This window comes from Mus caroli, unplaced genomic scaffold (genome assembly GCF_978045245.1).
Source record: "Mus caroli unplaced genomic scaffold, Mus_caroli_1 scaffold_1, whole genome shotgun sequence".
Lineage (NCBI taxonomy): Eukaryota > Metazoa > Chordata > Mammalia > Rodentia > Muridae > Mus > Mus caroli.
Genome location: NW_028227256.1, coordinates 184967457 through 184993892, shown reverse-complemented (window position 1 = coordinate 184993892; position 26436 = coordinate 184967457). Strand labels below are relative to the sequence as shown.

General features: G+C 40.7%; 1 protein-coding gene and 1 long non-coding RNA gene across 2 annotated transcripts in view; one reads left to right on the top strand and one right to left on the bottom strand.

Annotated features, from left to right (window-relative positions):
- Positions 1-26436, top strand: part of Spata17 (spermatogenesis associated 17) — a 160985-nt gene that overhangs the window by 48169 nt on the left and 86380 nt on the right. Inside the window, exon 6 of the mRNA XM_021158392.3 lies at positions 24252-24375. Within this exon, the coding sequence (XP_021014051.1) occupies positions 24252-24375 (124 nt within the window). The remainder of the gene's footprint in view (positions 1-24251; positions 24376-26436) is intronic.
- On the bottom strand, positions 16643-18537 carry LOC115031313 (uncharacterized). Its single transcript, XR_003836937.2, has 3 exons — positions 18319-18537; positions 17482-17570; positions 16643-17083 (listed from the first exon to the last, which is right to left on the bottom strand). It is a non-coding gene; the product is annotated as an uncharacterized LOC115031313 (long non-coding RNA).

Here is a 26436-nt window from a genome sequence, read left to right as displayed (position 1 = left end):
CTTTCCTTAGTTTGGGGAAGTTTTCTTCTATGATCTTGTTAAAGATTTGGTTCAGGCCATTCGTCTGATATTCTTCTCCCCTTTCTGTGCCTATAATTATAAGTTTTGGTCTTTAATAGTGTCACACATTTCCTTCATGTTCCTTTCTTGTGTTTTAACTGTTCATATTCCTGGCTTATTTGATATGGGTACTCAATTTATCTTTGAGTCCTAATGTTCTGTATTCTGCTTGATCAATTCTATTCGTAAGGCTCTTCCCTGACTTTTCCAATTGGAATGCTGAGGTTGTCAATTCCATCTTCATCTCAGCCTGTGTCCTCATCAGCATTTCTCTTTTTCTTGAGTTCAGTCTTCTGTTCCTGAGCGATCTCCATCGCGTCACTCGTCACTCACCATGTGTCTGTGGTGTCCTGGACATTACTCAAGCATTTATTGCCATCTTTTGGAGTTCAGTGAAGAATTTGTTCAAATTCATTAATTTTTATGCAATTCTTTGGTACAGTTTATTATTTTTCCTTTAAATTCTGTGACATCTGTTCATCTATGTAGTTTTCATTAGAATATACTTCTATAGGAATAGTGTGTTTCATAGGAGACATGTTGTTTTAGCCATTCATTATTTTGTTTGTTTTGTGATTTGACCTGGATGCATAGACTTCTTTCTTTGGTGTAGCCATCCAGTGGCTATGGACAAGCTGAGTATCCCTGAAAGGGGGGCTGGAAATAGAAAAGGATGGGGTGTGAGAGAAGGATGAATCCAACACAAGTTTCTGATCATAGCTCAAAGTTTAATATTCAGCACTGCATTTATATAGGGAAAGCCCACAGACCCCATCCTTTGTTTTAGCTGGATTATGTTTCAAAGCAAGCTCAGTGGGCAGTCTACTCCTCAAAGATACTGTAGGAAATTGCAAATGCAGGGAGGCTACTCCACCAAGGTTGTAACACCATTTCTGGCAAGCATTCAAGGTCTGTATAGCCTGCTCAAGGCTGGGGGAAGGGCACACTTTGGTTGTGTGTCTGGTACAATAATCTTACCTTCTTTGGAGGTAGGGCCAGAGACAGAACTGCAGGCCCTGAGCTAGGCCACATGAAGCTGGAATTAGTTGTTTAATTGCATCAGTCAAATATGGATACCAATCCACAGGTCTTAAGCTAGACCTGTGGGTATAGAGATGACAGGGCATGGAGGGAGAATGGGAGAGGAAAAGGAGCTTCCTGCCAGTCAAAAATGGCTCTCCAAGAAAGCAGGTTCAAAAGCCATCAATCTGAAGCTAGGCTGTGAGCATAGAAATGACCAGAGGCCTCTGGGTAGGTGGGCACATTGGAAGAAGATTGGAAAGAGATGGAATGACTTACCCAGCAAATGTGTCTGAGACCAATCAGGATTTCCAAGCAGGCTGCAGATCTTGAACTAGACTCAAGAAAATGGGGATAAGCTTGCATTTTGAATACATTTCAAGGGGTCTTAGGGCTGTTTGCTTATTTGTTCATTTGTTTTGTTTTCTCTCTTGGACAGTAGTTTTTCTTCTCATAGAAGAACACATAACATGCATTTAGAGGTTTTGTTTTTACATTTTTAAATTCTAATCATTCGGACCATGACTCAGTTTAGTTACCCTCTGCTGTAGAACAAAGTCCACTGAAGGCAGTTTAAATCAGCCATACTGTTGCTGAGAAAACTCATGGTTTTCTCAAAGGAGGACTCTCTGGTGTTTTAGACCTATCACTGTGCAAGACTTCTCAGGAGGCTGCAGTCAGGCTGACGTGGGGCTGCTGTTTACACATGTAGACATTTGTGGGGCATGAGGAGAGGGCATGATTCCCTAGGCAGTTAGCCAGTGATGCCCTCAAGTTTCTTGTTCCATAAGCCTCTGCAAAAAGCGCCTCATAACATGGACATTTTCTGCCTCTGATCAAGAAATCAGAAGATCAAGACAGCATCCAAAATGGAAGCCACATCTATAGTCTCATACCCAAGGTGACACACCATCTCTTCCACTTTATTCACCATAACAGGAAACTGAGCCTTCCCATAATCAATGGGAGGGAATGACACAAAGGACTGAATCCCAAAATGTCATTATTGGAGGCAATATTGGACCAATTGTACATTCAATAAGTTACATGTAGTATCCAGTAGATCTGTTAATTTTAATTACTTTGCTTAGTGTGAAAGTTACTTTTTATATTTATTTAGGACAATATTTTCATGGCATTTTTATTATTTGACTTCAAATTTTAAGTGTTATCTGAAAGCAATTATGATTTATGCTAATTATTTATACCAGTAACCATTAAAATTTTTGTCCGTTTGTTGAGGAGTATATGAAAGATCTGATACAGCCCTTGTCTTTGGTAATATTATATCATTTAGAGAAAAGAGATAGTAAGTTATTTTACATCAGAATGTGCCTTGATTTTGAGTTATGTAGGATACCAAATACCATTAAGTTTGATGTTACTCTTCTTTGTAAAAGAGTAGTTGATATATTCTATAGTTAATAATAAAAATATGTAATAAATGTGCAAGGATACATTTTTTTAACCAAGAGTGGAAACATTACAAAGATAAATGGAACTGATTAATTGAAGGCTGAGTTTGCACATGGTAGGCATGCTCCTTTGTAACCTCTAGCCTGAGATGTAAAAACTGCCCCAGGTTATGAATAATAAAATTATATAATGAAATTTAAAATTGGTATTAATAAAACATTATTAGCTGGGAGTACAAAAAATGGCTGTTTTTAAGTCTTTTGACAGAAATTTGAGGTTAAAATAATACATTCTTCTACACTGAGTGCGGGGATGGCATTACTCGTTGCTAATGACGTCCAGTGGTACCTCTGTTCTGAATGTTAATTGGTCAGTCATCAAACAAATTAGTTTCTCAGCATATTAATTTTGTATAGTGTGATTTGGTGAGAAGGAATTTTTAAAGAAGATATTAGACTTTCTACTTGGATGTATCAGGACATTGTAAGGACGTGTTTTGTTTTTACTCTACTGGCTTTATTAATGCAAATGCTCACATATCCATTTCAAGGTCACTGTTCTCTGCTTTGTTCACCTCTTCACATCTTCCATCACCACAGTGCCAACCTGAGACATTCTTGTTACTCTGCCTAAATCTGTGCTTGCTCTGTAACAGTCACACTTCATCCTTACCCTTCAGCTTCACACAGCCATGAATCTACTGTGCATCTCTGTAGCTCTGCAATTCTAGATGTTTCATATAAATTGAACATTGTAAAAATTAATCTTTGTGATATCCTTTAGCATGCTATGTTCAAATGTCATCTATGTTATAGTGTATGTTGATACTGTGTTGCTTTATATTGCCAAATACTCCTTTGCATTGATAAGCTGTAATCATTTGCTCAGTAATTTGATGATGGACTTTTCAGTTGTCTGTATTTTTTAGCAACTAAAGAAAAATGGTGTGATGACTGTTAATGTATACATTTTTATGTGGACATGTTCTTTACAATGTCCTGATATATCCAAGTACAAAGGACATATCCTGTTAGATAAATCAGCAAAGCTTGAAGGTGATAGTTAAGAAAACTTGCACTCAAGCCTCTGCTTGAACTATTGGATAAGACAGATTCTCAGGGAAGAATGGTCCTTATCATCAGGTGTGCACCCACTGTGAGTCCAGCTGGCTCCAAATCTAGGGTCACAGACTCTTGGGAATTTGGGGACTCAGTACATCATAAAACACACAAAGGACATGTATATGGGAGAGGGATTTACAAGAATGAGAGCAAGCACAGAGGCAGGGCAGGGCAGACTAGTCAGGACGCATTGTGTGCTTACAGACGTTATCAAACGAGAAAGGCAAAATAGGAATGTGCCTCTTGGAAAACAGCACTGGATTGGATTCAGATTTGTGTGGGCGAGAATTACATGGCTCTGCCACTGTGGTTCAGTGACGCTAAGCTGTTATCTAATGATAAATTAGATTGTATCATTTGAGACACAGTTCTTAGTGGTTCTCTGGAGCACACGGCATATGAATCACTGAGTGTACAGTTGACATTTAGGAAACAGTGGCCATTATCATCACGCATGAAGTAGACAGTAGGGCACAAACAGTTATAAACAAGAGGATGTGAAGGAAAGCCACATTCCAGAATTCTGAGCCAATACCCACGTAATGAATGATAGGAGGGAGGGGCAGAGAAGAGGCCAGAACAGAAGTGCCATGCCGAGAGTAGAAGTTAGTGGAGGCGGGCAGGTTATTCTGATGCCAAAGTTACTCTTTGGAGGAGTCAGAGATCTTATCTCAGTGGCCACACCTCCTGTCAATCTTTTCTTGCTGAAGATGACCTGAGGGTTATGTGATCCTGGTGGGTTAGTCCTTTCAGGGGGTTTTATCAGTTCTCTACCTCTGAAGTTTTTGAAATTTTTGACATGACTTTTATGACTATTTTACATGGACCCTTTTCAGTATCGATAGTGAATCATTCCTGTGTCCACACCCACACTTCAGCTTTCCTTCTATTTCTTTCAACGTGGTGCTTATTAGTTGGACACTGGGCTTCCAGAGTTCACTTGTTAGTTCTGTTAGATTGCACTGCCTTTTCCTTAGCTCTGGGCCATTTCTATTCTATTCTGATTTTTATGAGAGCTTTTCCTATTGTAAATGTAGCTTTCATTGCCAGATGTTATTGTCATCTCAGAAGTTTACTGCTGAATAGGTTCACCCTTGCTAGTTCTTTCTGAGCTCTGGCTGGCTGGTCAACTCAGCTGTTCTGGCTCAAACTTTTCTCCAAGTTGAGTGATTCAAACTGGTTTCTCTTGGCTTCTGACTGAATTGTTCTGCTTGTCCTCAAACTCTGGCAATCTGTCCTAATCTTCTGGCTCCTCCTCATTCTCTAGCTCATTCTGTCTTCACCTATGTCTGCCTTATTCTCTCTGCAACCCTTCTCTGTAAAAGTACCTCTTCCTCTCCCTTTCCCTCTCCCTCTTCCCCTCCTCCCCCCCTCTCTTTGTGTGTGTGTGTGTGTGTGTGTGTGTGTGTGTGTGTGTGTGTGTCTTGCTCTCTCAAGTCTCCTTGTTTTCCTGTGGTGTTCTGGTGAAAGTTGAGCATATCCTATCTCTGATTCATTCTGTCACATCTTTGATTCATTGCTTTGTCCCTCAATTATATGTCACTTCCAAACATGGCTGCTTCTTTCTGCAAACTAACTTTACCTTAGTGTTAGGGATTAAAGGTCTGTACTAGGGGCACAGCTGTATTCCAGCCCAATCACACAGACCTAGAAGGCCTTTGGATGTGATCCTTTGCAAGAGCAGCCATGCCGCTGGATCAAAATTCCTTTACACCCTATTACTTTTATGCTGACATTTAAACATTCATGAAATGTTCCTAGATTTTTTTTAACACTTCCCTTTTCATAACATTATGTTCTTACTGCTAAAATACATCATATTTCTACAAGAATCTGGAGCAGTTAGTATTGTCCTAAAGGTGGATCTTCCTGAGGTATCTTGGCTACTGTCAAATGGAAGGATGGTTTATTGTAATATAAACCGGAATGAGACATCAGAGCTTGGAATTCTTTAGTTCCATGGCCAGTGGCAACAGGAAGTTGGCAGTGCCAGTTAAGGAGCTATCCACTTGTCAGTGCAGTGGAGCTGCAAGTTCCTTCCCTGCCCTTGACTTCAACTGCCTTTGCAGCGGGCAGCTGTTGCAAGATACTGTACTCCAAGGGCTTTGAGTTTACTCTCAATTTCTTCAGAGCCCACACCAAAGGAAAATAAAATCAATTCCAATGGAATGTGTGTTTTTCAGCTAAATTTCATCAGAATATACACTAATTTGAGATCGAGCGTCATCAGGGCATATGCTATGAGTATCTTCTAGAGGCTTTAGAAAAGATCACATTATTAGGGCCAGGGACAAGGCTAAGGAAGTAGAAGCACTAACCATTTGTGATAGCTATTATTGACTGTCAACTTGACTACATCAGGAATGAATTATAATCCAGTAAAGGAGAGCACACCTATGAGAGTTTTGTTTTTTGTTTTTTTGTTTTTGTTTTTGTTTTTTTTTTTTTTTGTTTTTTTTTGCTTTGTCTGAAGTTGGTTCATTCACTTCTCGTCTGTACTTGGAGACAGGAAGATACAGTGCCTTTTATCAGGATACTGAGGTGGGAAGACACACCTTTAATCTGGACCACACCTTCTGCTGGAAGTCTATAGAAGGACATAGAAGAAAGAAGCCTTTTCTTTAGCTGCTTGCTCTCACCTTGCTAGCACATCCATTCCTTCACTGGCATTAGGGCCTAACTGTTCAGGATTCTAAGCATATTCTGAAGACCAGCTGAGATATCCAGCCTGTGCACTGAGCAACTACTAGACTCTTGGACTTCCTGTTCACAGCCCGCCATTGCTGGATTAGCTAGACTGCAGCCTATAATTCATTCCAATAATTTATTCATATTATTTGTGTGTGTGTGTGTGTTAGATATGATTTATTCTTTAAGTTCTATTACTCTCGATAGACAGCCCTAACTAATATATCATGCAAGCACTTCAGTCACCGGGTTATACTGTGGTCCCTTGGCAAAGAGAAACGAGCAGGCATGGGGCTCACTGGCCAGCCAGCCTGCTGAATTTGTGAATTCTTAGTCAATGATAGACTCTATCTGAAAAAAAAGTAAAGATAAAAGTTACCTAAGGAATGACATTCAAAACTGACCTCAGACACAAATTCATGCCCACAAGCACATGTACACAATACATGTATGTATTGTTTGCAATTCAGATTATTTTCATTTCCCTTCTTATTGCCAAACAACTGATGATCTGTGGGTATTTGTACATAATCATAAGAAACAAAGGATGTTTGAATGTGCAGAATAAATTCTTTTGACTGGTAGGATTTGCTGGCAACTAATATTGTTTTAGTTATATTTGGCGGGGGGGGGGGTGTTGGGAGATTTTGAGACAGGATTTCTCTGTGTAGCCCTTCCTGTCCTGGAACTCACTCTGTAGACCAGGCTGGCCTCGAATTCAGAAATCCGCCTGCCTCTGCCTCCCAAGTACTGGGATTAAAGGCATGCGCCACCAGTGCCCAGCCACTCCATGCTTTCTAAAATGCTAATAGCCTGTGTATTAAAATGTACAATCAGCGTTCATGATGAGGGTGGTATTTATGAAATCCTACACATGATCCCTAGGCAGCTCTGTAGTGTTTCCATGAACTGGGCTATGTGTTTGGTTCCCTGATTACTCTGAAACCCACACATCAACGTGCAGAGCATCTCTGGCCTGTGAGAACTGATGCAATATTTGATGCCTGTTACTGTCCTGTGAACCACTTCTGGTTGAACACTCAGCTTTGGAAGTGCAGTTTCCCCTCTCCATTTGTTTTCTCTATTTCTCTGTCAGCACTCCTTTCTAGTGTTGCTTATCATAATCCAGAAGTAACAGTGAACCAACAGCTTGCTGTTTCAAAATATTTATGTGAATATTTGTGCTAACTGCTGTCTTTGTAATCTGCTAATTTGCATTTGTTTTGAATAATAAGCAAAAAGGTGCCATAAACCTGATGTTTATGAATGTGGCTAGTTCCTAGAAAACTCAATTCAAAACGTTTAAATATCTCCTCTTCCCACTGTGGTTGACTTTCATCTCTCCTCTTCACTGTGGTTGAGTGCCTCCTCTCCCTCTTCCTCATAGTGGTTGGGTGTCCCCTCTCCTCACTGGGGTTGGTGTCCCCTCTTCTCACAGTGGTTGGGTGTCCCCTCTCCTCCTCACAATGGTTGGGTGTCCCATCTCCTCCTCACAGTGGTTGGGTGTCCCCTCTCCTCCTCACAGTGGTTGGGTGTCCCATCTCCTCCTCACAGTGGTTGGGTGTCCCCTCTCCTCCTCACAGTGGTTGGGTGTTCCTTCTCCTCCTCACAGTGGTTGGGTGTCCCCTCTCCTCCTCACTGGGGTTGGGTGTCCCCTCTCCTCCTCACTGCCTGTCTTGTCATCTCCGTGCACTCATTTCCAGTTTTGGAACAAGCTTGCTCTGGCAGAGGAGAATAGAAGGATGACTAAGGCAATAGGCAAATGAAAACCCTGAAGAAAGTTGAGATGATTCTGAATCTGGTAACTGATGCTGAGGATTTCCAGTTCTTTGGATTGATGCCTTTTATTCCGGAGAGGCATCTAGGCAGTGCATCTCCAGCTGTGCTCTAAGTAATGACAACATGAAGGAGACCAGCCTGTTCTTTCAGACTGGAACACGTGTGTAGCCCTTGAACATCCAAATGGAAGCTCCTCAACCATCTATAGGAGTGTTTGCATTCTTCTTTTTCTTAGCACACATGGATGGTTAAGAATCTTTTGAATTTCCTTCCAAAAATCGAAATGCAAGCTGGAAGAATCTGGAGTATATCTAATCTGCTGGTGTTGAATACATGCCTGGCAATACTGCCTAACTGATATCACCATAAAAAAAATAGTGCAAACAGAAAACAAACTTTAATTCCAGACTTATTGAAACTGGCTGTTGGTTCTGCATATCTGTGTGTTGTTGGGAAACAGCAGTGAGAAACAGCACTGTGGCTGGTTCCAGGCAGAAACATCATGGTTAATTTGCCAAGCAAACATTTAGATGGACAAAGGTAAGCAAAGCAGGAAATGACTAAGCCAATATCAGGTAGTAACAACTCAGGCTTATTTAGCATCTAAGCTATGTGTGTGGTGTTTTAGATATTTTTCCACCTATCCTTTGAAGATACACATTGTCTATATTTCATATATATATACGTATATATATATCCTTTGAAGATACACATTGTCTATATTTCATATATATATATATATATATATATATATATATATATATATATATAAATTTTAAGCAAATGAGAAATAAGTCATGCCCTAAAGCTAGGGGTAAAGCTAGAGATTGGAGCTCAGCCTTGATAACTCTCTCTCTCTCTCTCTCTCTCTCTCTCTCTCTCTCTCCCCCCCCCATTCTTCCCTGGCAGTGATAGTGGTCACACTTCAAGTTTGGCATATATCATAAGCAGTTGTACTCACTGAAGATCCATCCCAACCTCTTTAAAAGTTGCCTTTCCATCTTTTGCAAATAGACAATGAAAATAGACAAGTGACTTGATCCTAGCCAGGATGGAACTCGTTATTGTAGGTAGTTTTGTGGCAAAATGGAAACTGTCATGGTAGAAAATAATTTTTCAAATATCATCTACCTTATTATATGATACAAATCTTTACCAATTAGGACTTTGATGTTAATTGACAAGATATGTATTTTTCAAGATATTGCTAGATACTGCCTCCTTCTTAACTTGCAATCCACATTTTCTAAGGTGCACTTGGACTGCAGGCTGCTGTGCCTGTCTGCAAGAAGGATGGGAGGTAATAGTTATTACTGTGTGCTGTTAGGGCTTGTGGTCACCACATATAGTGAGTGCTTGTTTAATAGGCATCCTATTTATGAAATGCTCAATGCTTCTAGACTTCAAGCAATCTGACCATCAGCTGTGCCTATAAAGTGTAGGATCTTAGTTTGTGCAAACCCCTAGGTCTTCAAAGGGGCGCTAGTGAGTTTTACCTGTCAATTTGGCACAAGCTAGAGTCACTCAAGAGTAAAACCTCATTTGAGCAATTGCCTAGATGAGACTGCCTATGGGCACCTCTGTAGACTATCTTGTTGATATAGGAGGGTCGACTCCAGTGTGAGCAGCACTATTTCTAAGTGAACGGTCAGTTGGTCATGAACTATAAAAGAAAGTAGACGAGCAGAGTCCAGTCTGTGAGCCAGCAGGCAGTGTGCTTCCTGGGCCCTGCTCTACTTTCCTTACTGTCTGTGAGTTCTTTAGTTGGAGGTCATGCTGATTGGAATAGCAAGTAGGCCTGCCTTCAAGCACTTGTTTGGATATTTGCCTTGATTGCCCCCAGTGATGGACTGTGTCCTAAAATGTCAGGTTCAAAGGCTTGTGGGCTGGTCTGGATTGTGTAGACAGTCATCTTATTCCTGATAGGAAAAGAACATGACCATCTCAGAAATAAAATTTATGAAAACAAATGACGCTATAATTTCTGTAATCTCAAAGAAAACCTTGATGATACGCAGGAGTATTTATGAGAAGATACATGTGTTTAGTAACATATGTGTTGATATGTTAGTACATAGGTTTACATATTCCTAGTGTCACATATTATGTGTGTGTGTGTGTGTGTACACGAACATACTGGAATGTCATTTTAGCCATTATAGTAGTAGAGACATCATACAGAAATATACCATGAAAATAATAGATTTTTATTAACTTGTATTCTGGGTGAATTCTTCCACCCCTGTCAGCACTGGGGTGGGAGAAGGGGAAAACAGTGTCCGCCTACTTTGGCAACACAGAGAGTATTAAAAATAGCCATTTAAACTAAGGCAGCACTTTTAACAATTCTCTAACTCCCTCCTATCTTCAGAATTCTCTAAAATGTTCAAGGGGCTAATGTCTGTCCTCTTGTGACCCCAGAGGATAGCACAAATTGACTATGACAAGTATCTGCTACTTTGTGGCTGTCTCTACTGCCCCTCTGGCCAGGCCTTTATTTGATGCAGACATTTAGCATACATAGGCCTGGTGGGTTACCTTAGTGACCGGGCCCTGCACATCTCTTTCTAGTTTGCCAGTCCTGCTGTGTGTTTTGCATAACTCCTTGAACCTGTCTTGCTGCCCAGAACACCCTGCTTTGGCCATGCTTGTTCTCATGCCTCAGCTCCCTGACTCTCACCTAAGCATGCATGAACTTCTTGTCTGTTTCCATATTAATATGATAGCCGAGGGAAGCTGAAGAGCCCTCAGCTCAGCTCTTCTGGCTAAGCTTTCTGTACCTGACCATACTGTTTGATCTTGTGACTACTGGAGTTCTGCTTTCTGTCTATGCCAGTCTTTGGCATCTCTCCTGATGTAGGAAACATTCCTCTCTGCATCTGAGACTCAACCTTGAGCTTGAAGAGTCGCAGGCACAGCACTCAGACCTGTCTGCCTGCTCTCTTCTGAGAGACTCCTGGGAGGCGCAGAGCAGGCTTGTCACTCACTTTCTTCTGCCCTCTACCCATGTCATCATCATTCCTTAACAGAGCCTGTTAGCCCAAGGTGGGAAAAAGACTGGGTTACTGATTAAGAGGACAGGAGAAAGCACTGTTCAGCCTAGCATCATCAGAGTGACTTTAGTAAGCCAATTGCTTTGGAAAAAGAAATAAGTGCCTTATTGAGCTAGAAATGTTTGAGTGTAGCCTCCATCAAAATAACTGAACACTGGCAAAATGTACAGAATCTATTCAGACAATAAGCATGTCTTCCGCCTGATTCGCTATCTGTTGTGCTCTCCTGCAAAACTGGAAACATTTGTAGAGGTTTACAGCTTGCTTTACAAGAACAGTTCATGAAATCTCTTGGCGGCCGTACTAGAGACAAGCCCTTTTGGAGAATGACCTTTCAGAAAAGTTTTTCTAAGTGTGTGTAATTTGGATCACTTCCTTTATTCCTTCAGAGAATAGGTTTTTGTCCAATTAATTTTCCTTTTGCTAAATTGTCTAAGGACTCTGTTCATTCCTCTTGCATTCTGGACTTGAGATGTCACAGACAGACGAGCAGGCTGTAAGCGCAATCTGCCCACTACTGCTGCTGCTTTGCTCACTGCCTCCTTGTCTCCATGGTCGCTGGGTCTGCAAGGCTCTGGCTTTCTGTCCTGCTCTGGGAGTGCCCTGATGTGCTGGATTCTTGCCAGTGCTGTGCTGGCTCCTCAGCCAGCCTCTGAGATTCACACTCTTTTCTCTCTCCTGTGCCAACCAGTTTTTGTAAAGATGACACCATGTCAAGAGGCCTGGGTCCAGAGGACCAAGAGGACTTCAGTGCAAAGTTAGGTAGACTCAGAATGCCTTCCCATGCATGGGTTCTGTCAGCATCAGCCTTCTCCCACAAACCTCTTGGTAAGCCCAGGACACTAGCTCGCAGAATTCTTCAGATACACATTGAATTGATCTTTATGCATTCTGATGTTCCTTCCTGCCAGCAGACAGAAGCAAGGTCCAAGCTCTGCAGTGCTGTGGGAGTGGAAGAACAGGTTTCCATTCCTTCCTTTCCTCCAAAGACGTTATTGTTCATCTGTTGTCTTGGCTTGTTTGTGCACCTCTGCTCATTAGCATGTCAGTGTCTTAGTACCCTGCAATACATGTCATCAACACATATGACAGGTGACATGCATGCTCATAACATACGTTTTAGTCCCTCAGTCATCCTTTTTGATATCACTTCTTCATGGAAATTTTACAAATTTCTCAACTTAGCTCCATGTTTATCTGTCTCATACCCATAAATATGTAAAATCTTCCTATTGAATATTTCCAAAATTCACTGTAAATTCATCTGCCTCAATTTGCACAGCAAACCTGTAAAATAGATAGAGTTGCTTGGTGTACACTAAAGAAACACACTTTAGCAATGTCAGGCATGCTGGCACACATAATCTCAGCCTACAGAGACAGAGGAAGGAGGATCATGGATAAGAGGCCAGCCTCAGCCAACCGCTTTGACACAATTAATTTTGTTTGATTAAGTCAAGGGCTTTCACTCATAGCAGTTTCCATCTGGTTCTTACTATGGGGGATGTGAGAGGTCATAGAGCTGCTTGATATGGAATAAGTGTTTGCTGTGGAAAACTCAGCCATAAATGCAGACAATGAATCATTTCCTAATTATTTGGAGAAAAATAGATAAAATCAGAGTTATGATTGATTTCTATATCGTGTTATTTTTCATAAAAGTCATCCATTTACTATTTAAAATGTGATTTAAGGCTAATCCATGTATAATTTAGAGTCAACCCATAAACCATTTGTTTTTGTTAAACATTATTTTAAAATCAAGGAAAGGAGTGGTAAATGTTTAGCTTTTGATATGGAAAGAAACTTGAATCGAAAGAAATGGTTATTTTGTAGATTTATTCAATAGGTGAACGTTTGGTCACCTCTAAGTGGGATGTCATGTTATTTCAATTCTTTTGCTCATTCAAAGTGAAATTAACTTATGAGTCTCCCAGTTTATCTACTGTGAATCTGAACTTAAGTAGGACAGAGGGAAAGGTGCAGTCCCATTAAGCTCAAGCATAGCATTGGCTGTCAGGTAAGCCTTGTTACGCTGTCCATCCTCATTTAACTATCCCACAAGATCTCTTAATGAAGTTAAGCCCCAAGTTCACTCCAATAATTCTGTGGCAAGAGTTTGTGCATTGTAACAATTCATCACTTGTCAGGAAGGCACTTTTAGTTTATACATTTAATAAGGGCATCCTCTAGCTCCGTTAATTAGAAGTGAACAGTTTGCATATTTACTAAATGTGGAGTGTCATTGCCACCACGGCCTATTGCCTACATGAATTATTTCTCTATCTGCAATAAACAGCTGGGTAATTATTACTGCCATAATCAGATAAATCCCTCTGTAAGGCTTTTCTTACATGGCAATTCTTTGAACTCATCCAAAGCTGAGCAAAATTTATGAACTCCAGCAGCTAGGCCACTTTTCATACTATGGTGTCCCTGTTCCCTATTTCAAGGACACAAGTAGAGCACCATGGCTATTGTGTAAATAAAGAGAATAATATGATAACCAAAGATAGCATTTCAATAAACTTCATCTCTAAAATACAGTGTTCTAATCTCAGCAAGCTAAACCATCGAGGTTTGTCATTATCTCATTATATGTAGGTTATAAGCTCTTATGGTAAGAGATAGCCTAAGGGCTGAAGAAAATAACAGCTTATTCTGCAAACGCCCACATCACTCCACAGTATTGGCTGTTTATGCCATTTTTATCTGTTTTATATGAAGACGCACTAATTGACATGATGGCAGACTGCAGGGTCTAACTGCAGGTGCAGACTGGATTGTCTATTTACTCTACGAGCAGATGCTTCCGGTATTAATATACAAACTCGGTCAGTCTTCCTGGAAGGAGTGTGTGTGCTGTCGTGGCTCAGTGTTGAGGAAGGTGACTTGCTGGAAGGTTGTGTCACTGATTACCTTAGCATTTGCCTTCATCTCATCTGACTTCTGAGGCACAGCAACACTGCCAACCATGGTCCTCTAACTTCTCTTAGAACCTAGATCTCACTCTACTCTTCTGTGTTTCTTTTCTAAGAGTTTTTTTTTTTTCTGGATTCATTTTCTGTGTACATTTTGTTGGGTTTGGTTGGTTGCTTGCTTTTTCCCCCCATTTGTTTGCTGAGACAGAGACTCACTGAGTAGTAGGCAAAACTGGCTAGCCTGTAACTATGTAGACCTGGCCCGGAACTCACAGACACGTCCGCCTCTGCCTCCTGATTACAGGGTTAAAGGTGTGCACCGGTGCTGCTGGCTTCCCTGCAGGCTTGATTTGATTTAGTGTCGGTGCCGCCTCTGAGCACGTGTCCTTTCACTCCGTCTGCTGGGGACAGTCCCGTCAGTTTCTACTTAAAATGGTTCCTAAATCCAAACATCCACCCAGAATTCCTGATTATTTTATCCATCTCCTCAGATGCCGGCTAACCTCACTATTTGGTCATCAGTGATACTTCAAGGAAGCATGGCTGTGCATGAAGCAATGGTTTTCCTAAGGCTCTTTCTCTCCTACAGTTAATGTGTCCTGTGAAGTAAGAGAGCATCAGTCACATCAACTCTGAACTCAGCCTAAGCAACTCTGCAAGTTGATGTTTGTGCATAGTTAATTCCGACAAAACTGCACAGAGAATAGTGTGATGGGCTTGATCTACCCGTATGCAGGTACACCTAGGGTGCTGCTCTCAAAGGTTTCATTTGCAGAGCCCTTGCACTTACTGAGAGCACAGGCACCTTACGTGATAAGACCTTGCTGACCTCATGCAGTGATGTGAGGATAAACAAATGTCTGTGAAATACTTGGAATCCTGAGCTTAATATACTGTTGTCCTGTTCTTATACTGAGCCTGTGCTGTTCTCAATTACTTGCCATCATAAATATATATATAATTTATTATATATATATATGGGTGGATGTTTGGATTTAGGAACCATATTAATTAGAAAAGTTCAAAGAAATATATATATATATATGTATATATATATATATACTTTTATTTCCTTTAAAACAACATAATTTCACACCCAAGTATTATACTTTGAATGTTTTCCTTTTACTTATTTATTCACTTAACCTTCTGATCCCAGACTCCCTCCCTTCTCCCTCTCCCAACCCCCCTGCTATTTCCTTTGAGAAAGGAGAGGCCACTCTGAGTACCAACCCATCCTGGCCCATCAAATCCCTGCATGACCAGGCTCCTTCTTTCCCACTGAAGACAGACGAGGCAGCCCAGTTAGGGGAAGGAATAGAATCCACAGGCACACAACAGAGTCAAGGACAGTCCCTGCTCCGTCGTTGGGGGACCTGCATGAAGACAAAACTGCACTTCTGCTACATATGTGGGGGAGAAGGGGCTACAACCAGCACATGAATGCTCTTTGACTGGTAGTTCAGTCTCTCGAAGCCTCCGAGGTTCCAGCTTAGTAGACTCTTTTGGTCTTCTGTGGAATCTCTATCCTCTGTGGGTCTCTCAGTCCTTTCTAAACTCTTCCATAACACCCTTTAGCTCTGTCTAATGTTTGGGTGTGGGTCTCTATGTCTCTTGTAGTCAGTTGCCGGGTGGAGCCTCTCAGAGGACAGTGATTCTAAGCTCCTGTCTTCAATCACAACAGAGTAGCATTAATAGTGTCAGGGATTGGTTCTTGCACATGGGATTGGTCTCAAGTTGGGCCTGTTATTGGTTGGCCATTCCCTCAGTCTCTGCTCAATCTTTGTCCCTGCAATTCTTGTAGACAGGATACATTTTGGGCTGAAGGTTTTGGGTGGATGGCTTAGTGTCCTTATCTGTCCCCTGGGAGGCCTGCCTGGATACAGGACTCCCTATCTCCCACTGCTCGGAGTCTCAGCTAGACTCACCCTCATAGACTCCTGAAGTCTCCCTCTTCCCAGATCTCTGGCACAGCCGGCCCTAAAGATGCTCCTCCCCACCACATACAATGAATATTTTAGAAGTAATATAATATGCAGAATTTTTTCAAATAGTTTGATTCAAAAGACCAAGCAGAAAGGAAAAAAAAAAAAAGATTCTCGTGAATGCTCTCTGAGTGGGTCTCAGTGCTTCTGAGTTCCTGCAAAGCGAGTAAATGAGAAGACAGCTCTGAGGTCAGAGCAGCACCTAGGTCCTCACTTTACAACAGCGACCAGTGTGATAGTCTTGAACCTTCTTCCCAGTCCTAAAATATCTAGTTGTGTTCACACAGTTGCTGCTGTTCATGTATCTAGCAATGGCCCGGGAATGGTCTTCTATTATAAATGTGATTTATGCTGTTGAGAGAGAGAGAGAGAGAGAGAGAGAGAGAGAGAGAGAGAGAGAGAGAGAGAGAGAGAGAGAGAGAGGTCACATACTCAGGTGCATTCTTGTGAACCATCCTCTAATGAATAAAGGAGCCAATCACTGGCCAAGTAGGCGGGACTTACGGGTTAGATAGGGGAAGAGAGGAAGCAGGAGAGAGTTAGCTTCTTTTTCAACAGGGATAGCTTAAGGACAAGACATAGCTATGAGTGTCTCCCAGTTTCAATGGCTGACCCATCAGGATTCGCCACCTGAGGATTTAGATTTAATAAGGCTTACAAGATTAGGATTTTAGTTGCTATGCCCAGCAATTGAGTTACTGTCGTTTCTGAACTAAGTTTGTTTTGTGTTTTTCTTCATGTGGTGCCTCATCTGTGTTCAAGAGAGAAACGTAGGAAGGCAAATCATTGGTTTGCCTGATGTGCACCACAAAGGCTGTGGAGGATTTGAAGCATGGGGCTGGCGTGGTAGCAACCCACCAGTGGGAACTTAGCAAACTGGGTGGAGATATTTCGGGAGCTCTGGGCCATAGAGTCTCCACGAGAAAAGAGCCAGCCGGCCAGACGGCTAGGGCAGACTAGCTGGGTGAAGCAAGGGGACTTGCTCTTTCTTTCTTTCTTTCTTTCTTTCTTTCTTTCTTTCTTTCTTTCTTTTTTATTTCCTGCAACAAGAGAGAGAGAGAGAAAGAGACCATAAATGACACAACTGTATCTCATACCACTCCCCTGTATTCCTCCTTCCTGTGTTTAGCAAAAGCCTTCTCTACTCTTTTTCCAGTTGCAAGGCTACCACCCCATCCTGCCTCCCCTGATCCTTCTCACCAGAAGTGAGATTCCTGAACCAGACTGTGCAAATATCTCCTTCAGAGACTTGTTCTCTCAAGACAGATAGGTGGGGGAGGTGGTGGATTTTCATTTTCAAGCTCCTTGGAAACAGGAACTAGAATTTACATGTTATTTTCTTTAATATCTCAAACATACATGTGACATGTATAATGGGTCAGTTATTTCATTTCATGATATTAACTATTTTTCCTTTTATTGAAAATAAAATGTATACCTTCCCTCTGCTCCTTACAATTGCTCCCCACTTGCTCTCCAATCAGGATACACTCCTCTGTCTGTCTCTCATCAGGTAATAGCAACCTCCTAAGAGATAGTAAAATATAACACATTAAAATAGAATAAGATAAAAAAGCACTAACAGAGGGGCTGGGGAGATGGCTCAGTGGTTAAGAGCACCAACTCCTTTTCTAGAGGTCCTGAGTTCACTTCCCAGCAACCACATGGTGGGTCTCAAACATCTGTAATAGAATCTGATGCCCTCTTCTGGTATGTGTCTGAAGATAGCTACAGTGTACTCATATACATAAAATAAATCCATATTTTAAAAAAAAAAAAAGCACTACAATCAGTGTAGGACAAGACAAACCAACAGAAGGAAAAAAGCCCAAGACAAGTCACACACTCAGGAAGCACATAAAATACTAAACTAGAAGCCATAATATACACAGAGGACCTGATGCAGACCCAACCGTGTCCTGTTTGTGCTGGTTCAGTCTCCTGCATATGAGGTCTGCATATGTTGACTAAGAGGGCATTGTTTTCTTGATGTTAGCTCTTAAAACAGCTTAGATGTTCTTGAGAGAACCATATCTTTTGTTGAAACAAAGCCTTTTCAGGAATTGCTAAATTGTGTGTGCACGTGTGTGTGTGTTATGTGTGTGTGTGTGTGTACAATTAAAATGAGTCCATTGAATTTAGTACATGAGAAGTTGGACAGAGGAAAGGGGAGGATGAAATGATATATTTTAGCTTAAAAATGTAAATAGTACTTTCATATGAATGAAACTTATTATGTCATAATATACCCATAGCAAACATGAGTAGTGCTTACCTGTTGTATTTTAAAACTTCAGACTTGCTGTCAGAACAGCTAACAATGGCCAGGCGATTTCCATAAGCGTCCTTACCAGTGTTCTCCAAGCTGCTGTGGCCATCAGCTTCTGTGCTGACTTGAGAATTCTATGCAATATTATCACTGTTTCCCTCTGCTGCTTTTGGTGATGTGCTTTAAAAAACATGTCCTATCATCTGTGTTTCTCTCTCAAGTTATCTTTCTCAAGAATCTATTGTGATGCACACATCTTGTCAGGTGGCCTCTCATAGGACTTTGCTCACGTGGTGACATGCGTGTTAGGATCATTACTGGATCACCACGGAGTTTCTTTATGACATCACACTTGTGAACAAAATGGGCCCTTCTCAATCTCCTCCCCAATCCCACAGTCTACATTCCTAGGGCCCTCCAGGAGTTCTGATTGGCTAGTCTACATGGTACCTACAATTTTTGTTTGTAGTAGCTTCCACAGCCATGACACAGGGTAAGAGAGTCCTGGTTCCACTGTAAGATACAGAAGAGCCCTCGAAGTACAACACTTGTTTCTCAAATCAAACCTCCAAGGACTGGGTGTGCTGTTGACTGCTGAGTAGATTCACACGGTCTATGGCAGTGACTGTATAGGATACCCACAGTAGGTACTAGAGAAGGGCCTTTCAGAAGCACACCTTAGTGAATGAGCTCCACCATCCTGAGCTTTGGAGTTTGACCTGCTTGTGCCCCTTATAACAAAATGACAGATACTAGATTAAATACACACGTTTCCTGGTTGGTTTCCTCCCAGTTTTATAGACTAGGAAGCAAAGGTGCAGCAGATCCTGTACATGGAGAGAACACACTTGCTGGCAGAAAATCTCATCTCTCTCAGTCTCCATGTGCTAGGGAAAGTGACAACAGCAAACACTACTTCTCAATGCAGTGAAGTACACAATGCAGCGAAGGCCACCCTCAGGGGTTTGCTATGTAAACAATCTAGGATTCCAGATCAGTAAAAGCATTCGCCTGCCTTTTACTTTCTCTGGATTATCATACTGAATTCCTTCCCTCAAATTACCACATAGCCTTCCTAGTTAAACAGACATAACTATCAGTACCCTAGCACTTAGTAGGACTACTTCAAGAAATACATTATGCATGCATGCACCTGTAATAAATAAACTCTATAGTATATTAGTCCCATGAAAGAAGAATGGAGGCGTATGATGGTTAAAACAGCTAAGTAAATATTATGAAGCTTTTTTGAAAGAATGGAGAAAGATCTTTGAGGGCTGGTGGGCTAGCTTAGTGAGTGAACAAGGTACTTGTCACAGCCCTGACAACTGACTTTGACCTCAAGACCCATAAGAACTTTAATATGGATTGTTTATGGAAATACTTTTGAGTAGGGTATTGTTTCTCAAAATTTTTGTTATTGAAAGTACTTTTCTTGTTTGGCATAGACTTTATGGAAAATTAAGAAACAATTTAGCAAGTCATTGTAGCAAGAGAAAGTGTGTGTTGTGGGAATGCACAAGTTACTGCATGAAAGGAAGGAATGTCAGGACTGAGAGAGAGTGTCATCACCTGTCTGTCATTCCCCTGGAGTTTCTGCCATCATTTATATACAGAGACCTGAATTCTTACATGGAGATAGTAAATCCTTTAGTAGAGTTTATGCTTACCACAATGTTTCTACCATCCAGGACTATCTTACAAAGTAGATTGACTTTTTTATTACAATAGACAGGAACAGCATAGATGGAATCTCTATTTTTATGGAGGTTGCAGTCTAGTGGAAGACTCAGATAGCAAATAAATGTATGTATAAATGCATGACTGTAAGATTTTAAAGATTTATTTATTTAATGTATATGAGTCCACTGTAGCTATCTTCAGACACACTAGAAGAGGGCATCTGTAGATGATTGTGAGCCACCATGTGGTTGCTGAGAATTGAGCTCAGGATCTCTGGAAGAGCAGTCTCTTAATCATGGGACCATATCTCCAGTCCCAATTGTAAGGTTTTTTTGTTTGTTTGTTTGTTTGTTTGTTTGTTTTTAAAGTTCTTGGAGGAAAAACAAATTTACAGTGTTTTGAATGAGAAGAGCCTTGGGAAGGGCATTGCAGTTAGCTGCTCTGTAAGTGAAGGACAGCTGCTGCAGTTAGTGCGCATTCTCTACTGAAAGTGCTCATCCTCCCAGTGTCAGGATGGAACTTGCTGAGACTGAACCAGGGTGGTGCCAACAGGAAGCATTGCTGAGTAGGATGGACAGAGCCAGGGTCTAGCCTCAAGTCCTTGTAACATTTTACTGCTTGTTAGTTTCGTGTGCCTAGTACCGCCTAAGTAGCTTTTCAATTTAGTTGTCCTTTTAAAAGTAAGATGCATCCTGCAGGTTTTACTTAACAAATAGCGAGTGGAAAGCATATCTTAGGGAAGAGAGACTTATGGCTGTTCATAAAAATCATGTTCCATGTTTCTACGTAGCTACCTACTTCTAAAGCTGTGAACCGATGGGGAAGGAGTCATTAAACCATTGCCAAACTAGCTTCATCCTCGTCCTATGTGTGCTTTGAAAAATAGTGTAGCTACTTGTCAGAGAGAGAAATCTTATTGATATCTAAGTAAAATGCTAGATTAAGCAAAATAACATCATATGAATTTAATATTATGATTTAAAGTCATCAGTTTTGGAGTCAGATTTAGATTCTAATTCCACTTTCTAGTTATGGGTGTTCAGTAGAGATTTAGTCTCTATTTATCTGTAAACCAAACTGATATAATCTATTCAGTGGGGCATTGTTTCCCCTATAGGACACGAAGAGTATCAAATCAGATAATCTACGTATCTTCCCTAGGAAACTCCTCCAAGCAAACAATGACTAAAGTGCTCATACTGTTTGGACAGTTCAAGATCAGTGCAGCAAGGGTGAACAAAAGGAAATGTGCGCGCTTCCAGTGCAGAGAGACTGAGCCAGGGGTCTAGTGAGTGAGTACGAGCTGGAAGCTGAGAGGGGGAAGAGTGCAGAGGGAGCAGTGCTCTGCATTGGTGCCAGTCAGCCTCAGGAGCTCTGGGATTTGGATGAACCCTTACAGTGTTCCACACTGGGGCAGAGGTCCCAGGCCTGTGTCTTCCCTTAGTCAGCAAGTGCAACCTGCTAGTTTCCACTAGTGGGTTCAGCTAGGAGCAGTCAGCAGCCACCACTCCTGGCAGCGGCAGACTAGGGTGCTTTAGTCCAGCGATGGGGAATGTGATTCGGTAAGCAACCAGCTCTGACCATTGTCTGCACACACAGCCCATAGTGATGCAACAGACCCTAGCAGATGTGCTTGTCCAGTTAGCCATACAGCTTTCTTCCAGGATCGGAGGGTAAAACTCTCCTCAAGGTGACCTGTCTCCACGATGTAGTATGAGGAGGATGGAGGAAAGAGAGCTTTGTCTGCATTTTATTTTCTCCTTTCTTTCCTGTGGGTGAAAGTTTTGCTCATGCCTCGTGCCTCCTAGGAAGCCAGGTGCCGTGTTCTCATTGTGACATTTCAACCACACAGTATGCACTTACCAGAAGGAAGAGTGTCATCAAGGGATTAGACACAGCACGAAAGAGCTGTGGTTAATAAAGTGAGTAGCCCTGCACCGCGTATGTATGAATGCTGAAGGAAATGAAGGCTTCCAGAGCATCACTCTGCATAGATTCAGCTTATCTGACCCTCACAATCACCTAGTGAGGAAGATGGAAATATTATTGTATTTTTCTTTTCTAGATGAAGGTATTGGAGTTCAGAGGTTAGACAGCAAGCAAAAAGCACAGTGTAGCTTGTATAGTCAGGGTCACTGCAGAGAATGTCCTAACTGCTCCACTACATTGCCTCCCAGTGGCTACTTTTATTTTTATTATCATGTTGATTCTAGAATATGCAAATATTTATCACTATAAATGCCATGAGTAAAATGTACTCAAATATAAATCTTTGTATTTACAGTAGTTTTAATCTTTGTATTTAAAGTGCTATCACAGAATATTCATAGGCAATGAAAACGGTGCAGAAAGTCTGCGTATTTTCTATAACAGAAAATAGGACCATAAGACAAAAGACATGCATGGCTAAGGCAGTAGAAAGTACCCTCTCGGTCTCGTGTCTGCAGGGACGGCATCTGCAGCCTCTTCTGCAGTTACATAGCCTGAAGTCCAGAGGGTCTTGGTCTACTCTTACTGCTAACAAGTTCTTACTTGGCCTCACTCTTACATTATATGAGCTAGGACACTCAGTGCCTGCACATCTATTCTAAATTACCTCAGAGGCTTGTAAGAGGAATCATAGAGGAATTGATTATTTTTTACACATTTTTTACATAATAATAAAACTAAAAGATTAAAATTTATCATGCACTTATGTTTTTGTGTAACATGATTGTTATTTTTCCTGGTAAAAATTTTCATTTGCTCATATGTAACTGTCTTGAAATGTGTACCTTAAGGACAAAGAAAGGTCACCATTTCCTCTAACTCCTGCTTCTTTGTCAAAAAGTGGACACAGTTAATGAGGTTTGTTTGGTACAGAACAAATTCACAGACACAGACAGAGATGCTTTCAATGGAAACAAATTTGTTTGGCTTTACCAGGTTACTTAGCGATTAATAATAGCCTTGAGATGCAGTCAGAGAGGTCACTGTGCCAGCTTGCCAACACAATCTAAATGTGAAGCTAGCCCAGGTTGGTGGGTGCAGAAGCACCCCAAATACCATGCATAAAGGAAGACAGGCCATTTTATGCCTCCTTTTTCATATTAATAAGCAATTTTCAAGGGAAGGGTAGCAAAATAGGGGGCCATGCCACTCCAAGTAATTCATTTATTTTGCAATTTAATCTTATGTTGAAAAAAATTGCTCTGCTACAGGAGCCTAGCATGGTGATTTTTAAACGTCACAGTGTTTCATAAGTAACCTTGTGTGAAGTGTTGGTAGCTTATAAGGGGGAATTGCAACAAAAAATTTACCAGGTACTCAGGAAGCACGGAGAAGCCGTTTACTTTCTTTTTTCCTTTTTAGTATATCTCCTTCTAGTCTTCCCTCATATATATGAAGCAAAGACTAAGGTGATTTATTTGAAATTTTACATATAGAAGTGGACACCAAGTTAGGTATCTATTTTTAAAATAAAACAGCGGAATTAAAATGCTGGTCTGACATGAGTGATAAATCTGTCCAATGAAAACAAAAGATGTAGTCTTTCTTCCTTATTTGATAATATCATGTCCTATTTGGAAGCTATTTATCACACAGTATAATTTAAAGCTTATTTTTTCATTTAAATTTCTTAGACATATACATAAATAAGGACTTTTTGTATTATTTTAGTGGATTTCTCATGCCTTAGAAAATATTTAACTTAATCTAACCCTTTATTTAGATTACTTATATAATTGATTAAAATATCAATTCTTTAGATGCAGGATAATATGTGCAATCTTATTGGTATTAGCTGAGCTGTAACTGAGGTAAACAGAACAATTAAGCATGTAAAAATATGGACTTTAAAATAAAAGTGATTTATATACAAATTAAGTAAGTAGACATTTGTACATAAAAATGAAAATTTAAAACTTACAACGTTCTTGAGATATTTAAATATTGCCAAAATAGCTAATCTTCAACAAAGGACACAGGTGGCATAGAAAGCCACTCCCTTTACACTGGACTTTGGCATTCCCTCTGCTGCTGCATTAATTGTAACATCTACGCTTTGGTGCTGAAAGCCCCATCATGACAAAGTCACTTAAACGCTGTCTAACAACGGCAAAGATTTCCACAGAACTCACAGGCAAGATAAATTGCACCCTTGATTTTGATGGATGTGCCTGATCATTGCCCCTCAAAAAACTTGATTATCATCAGTGAAAGAATTAGCGAATCAACAGATGCCAACAGAGTAACTGCTAACGATTTTGATGCAGGGAGGCTTTGGAGGAGTTCGCAGAAATGAAAGAGAGAGAAGAGAGAAAGGTTCTCCTGGAACGAGAGGAGAAGCAAAAAGATTACCAAGCCCGCAAGATGCATTACCTGCTCAGCACAAAGCAGGTTAGTCTACCTGTGCCTGGCAGCTCCCATGAGCCACTTGGACCCCTAGCTTGACAGAGATAAACTAGCAGACTGGATAGGACATGACTTGTTGAAAAGATACCACAAAGACACTACTTCCAGTTCAATTTCGTGTTTTTGTGTGGTGTGCGCGGGCGCCATGATTGGCCTGTGACAGTGCTTCATAGAGGCAGCCCCCCGAGCCACTGGCAGAAAGGTCCAAGCCAGCAGAGTGACCCACCACAGTGATAATACAACACGGAGGGCATAACCTTGCCTTCAAAGCTCATTCTAAGGGGCTTATTGTTGTGTTGTGAAATGATCAAGAACTAGCAAGTTATTAAGCTGAGCTGGCTTTCAGGCTTTCTCTTTTAATTGAATGAATGTTGAGATTAAGAAAATTCTTCCTTTTCTAAATTTTGATAGACATTGTCAAGTAAAGCTTTTTAACAAATTGCTTCATATGGAGAGATAAATGAGGAATTTAGAGTATTTAGAAATGTATTCTTATACTTAAGATTTTGTTATGGTTGCTGAGAATGCATGCATTGTACATAGAATATTCTGCCCAGAGAAATAAGGTTTTAAATGTGTGAATTGGCTGGTGAGATAGCTTAGTAGATAAAGGCAGTTGCCACCAAGTCTAATACCCTTGGTTCAAGCCCCAAGCGCCTGATGGTGGCAGGAGGGAGCTGGCTCCTTTCTTTTATTTGTTTTAGTTATTAATGATATTAATGTACCCGGTGCCGTTGGTGTTGGGACATTGCAGGTGAGGCTGTGTTGTCAGACCTCCTCACTTGGAGAAAATTATAAAGATGTCAGAGATTCTATCAGCCTGGTAATTTGGATTATGAAATGATGGTGATCTTACAATGTAACTATAGGTAACTAAGGAGATAAAAGGATAACCTTTGAACTTATGGAGGACCGCACCCCCCCAAGGGCAAACATCTTGGTGATAAAATATAAGAGTGATAACACCTTATTGTCCAATCTGTTCATTGGTCCATGGGCTCGGATGCTGCCAGAGGATGGCAAATGCAAGCCTTGCTACACAGCCAGTAGATCCGGTCTGCTTCCTTTGCTTCAGTGTTTGTCTCATGATACACTCGAGGTAGAGCTTTGCTACACTGACTGTAGCCCCCCTCAGCCTGTCCTCTGACTCGCATGTCTCTGAATGCCTACCCTCCATGGGTCCTGTGCTGGGAATTTAGTGCGTGTGTGGTTATACTAACGGATCCTTAGCCATGAGGAACACTCAGCCTCATAAGTCGGCTGTCACACAAAGTTTTCAATAGGAAAAAAATTGCTATCTATAAGCAGTCTCACTAAGATTAACAACCATTTTCAGTTTTGATTTTGCTGATACAAAAATTTTAAATACTTTCCCTATATAAGAAACAAAAATATACACTCTATGTGAGTATTGTTTCTCATTTGCCTTAATGACTTGGCTATTGGGTGGAAACTGAACTTTGGATTTAAAAATATTCTTAATTGTCAATGCTAACTCCCCTGGACTGCTTGTGTCTAGGACAGGATGTTTCACTTCTCACATTCTGATTGTCAGTAGCAAGTGAAAGTTCTGTTTTTGTGTGTGTGAGAAGTTTATTTGTACGCAAACAGTTTTGTTGAACTTTGTAAAAAGAATGTCTGTAGCATCTTTAGAAGACAACATAGTTTATTGGGAGTTTCAACAATTTAGTAATGGCATTATTAATTTGCATTGTACAATAGTAATGTATTGACATTATATTCCTATAGTTTTAATGTAGCCTAATACTGTTAGTAGATAGAAAACATTAGGCAAACAATGCTTTGAAAACACTGCTGAATTTAGCAGAGCAAAATTGTGTTTATTAATTTCTATATTTGATAATGCTATTTAATGAATTAATAACCCTCGACTGGTTATGCTGATGTATTGATACTTACAGGCATAGTTTAAGCTTTTTTTAAGCCTATTTTAGTATGAATCTGATGTATTTTTTAAAAATAGTTTCAGGAGCTATTCATAGTTTTATTGTTATCTCATCTTTATTCAAGCAAATATGTTTGTGC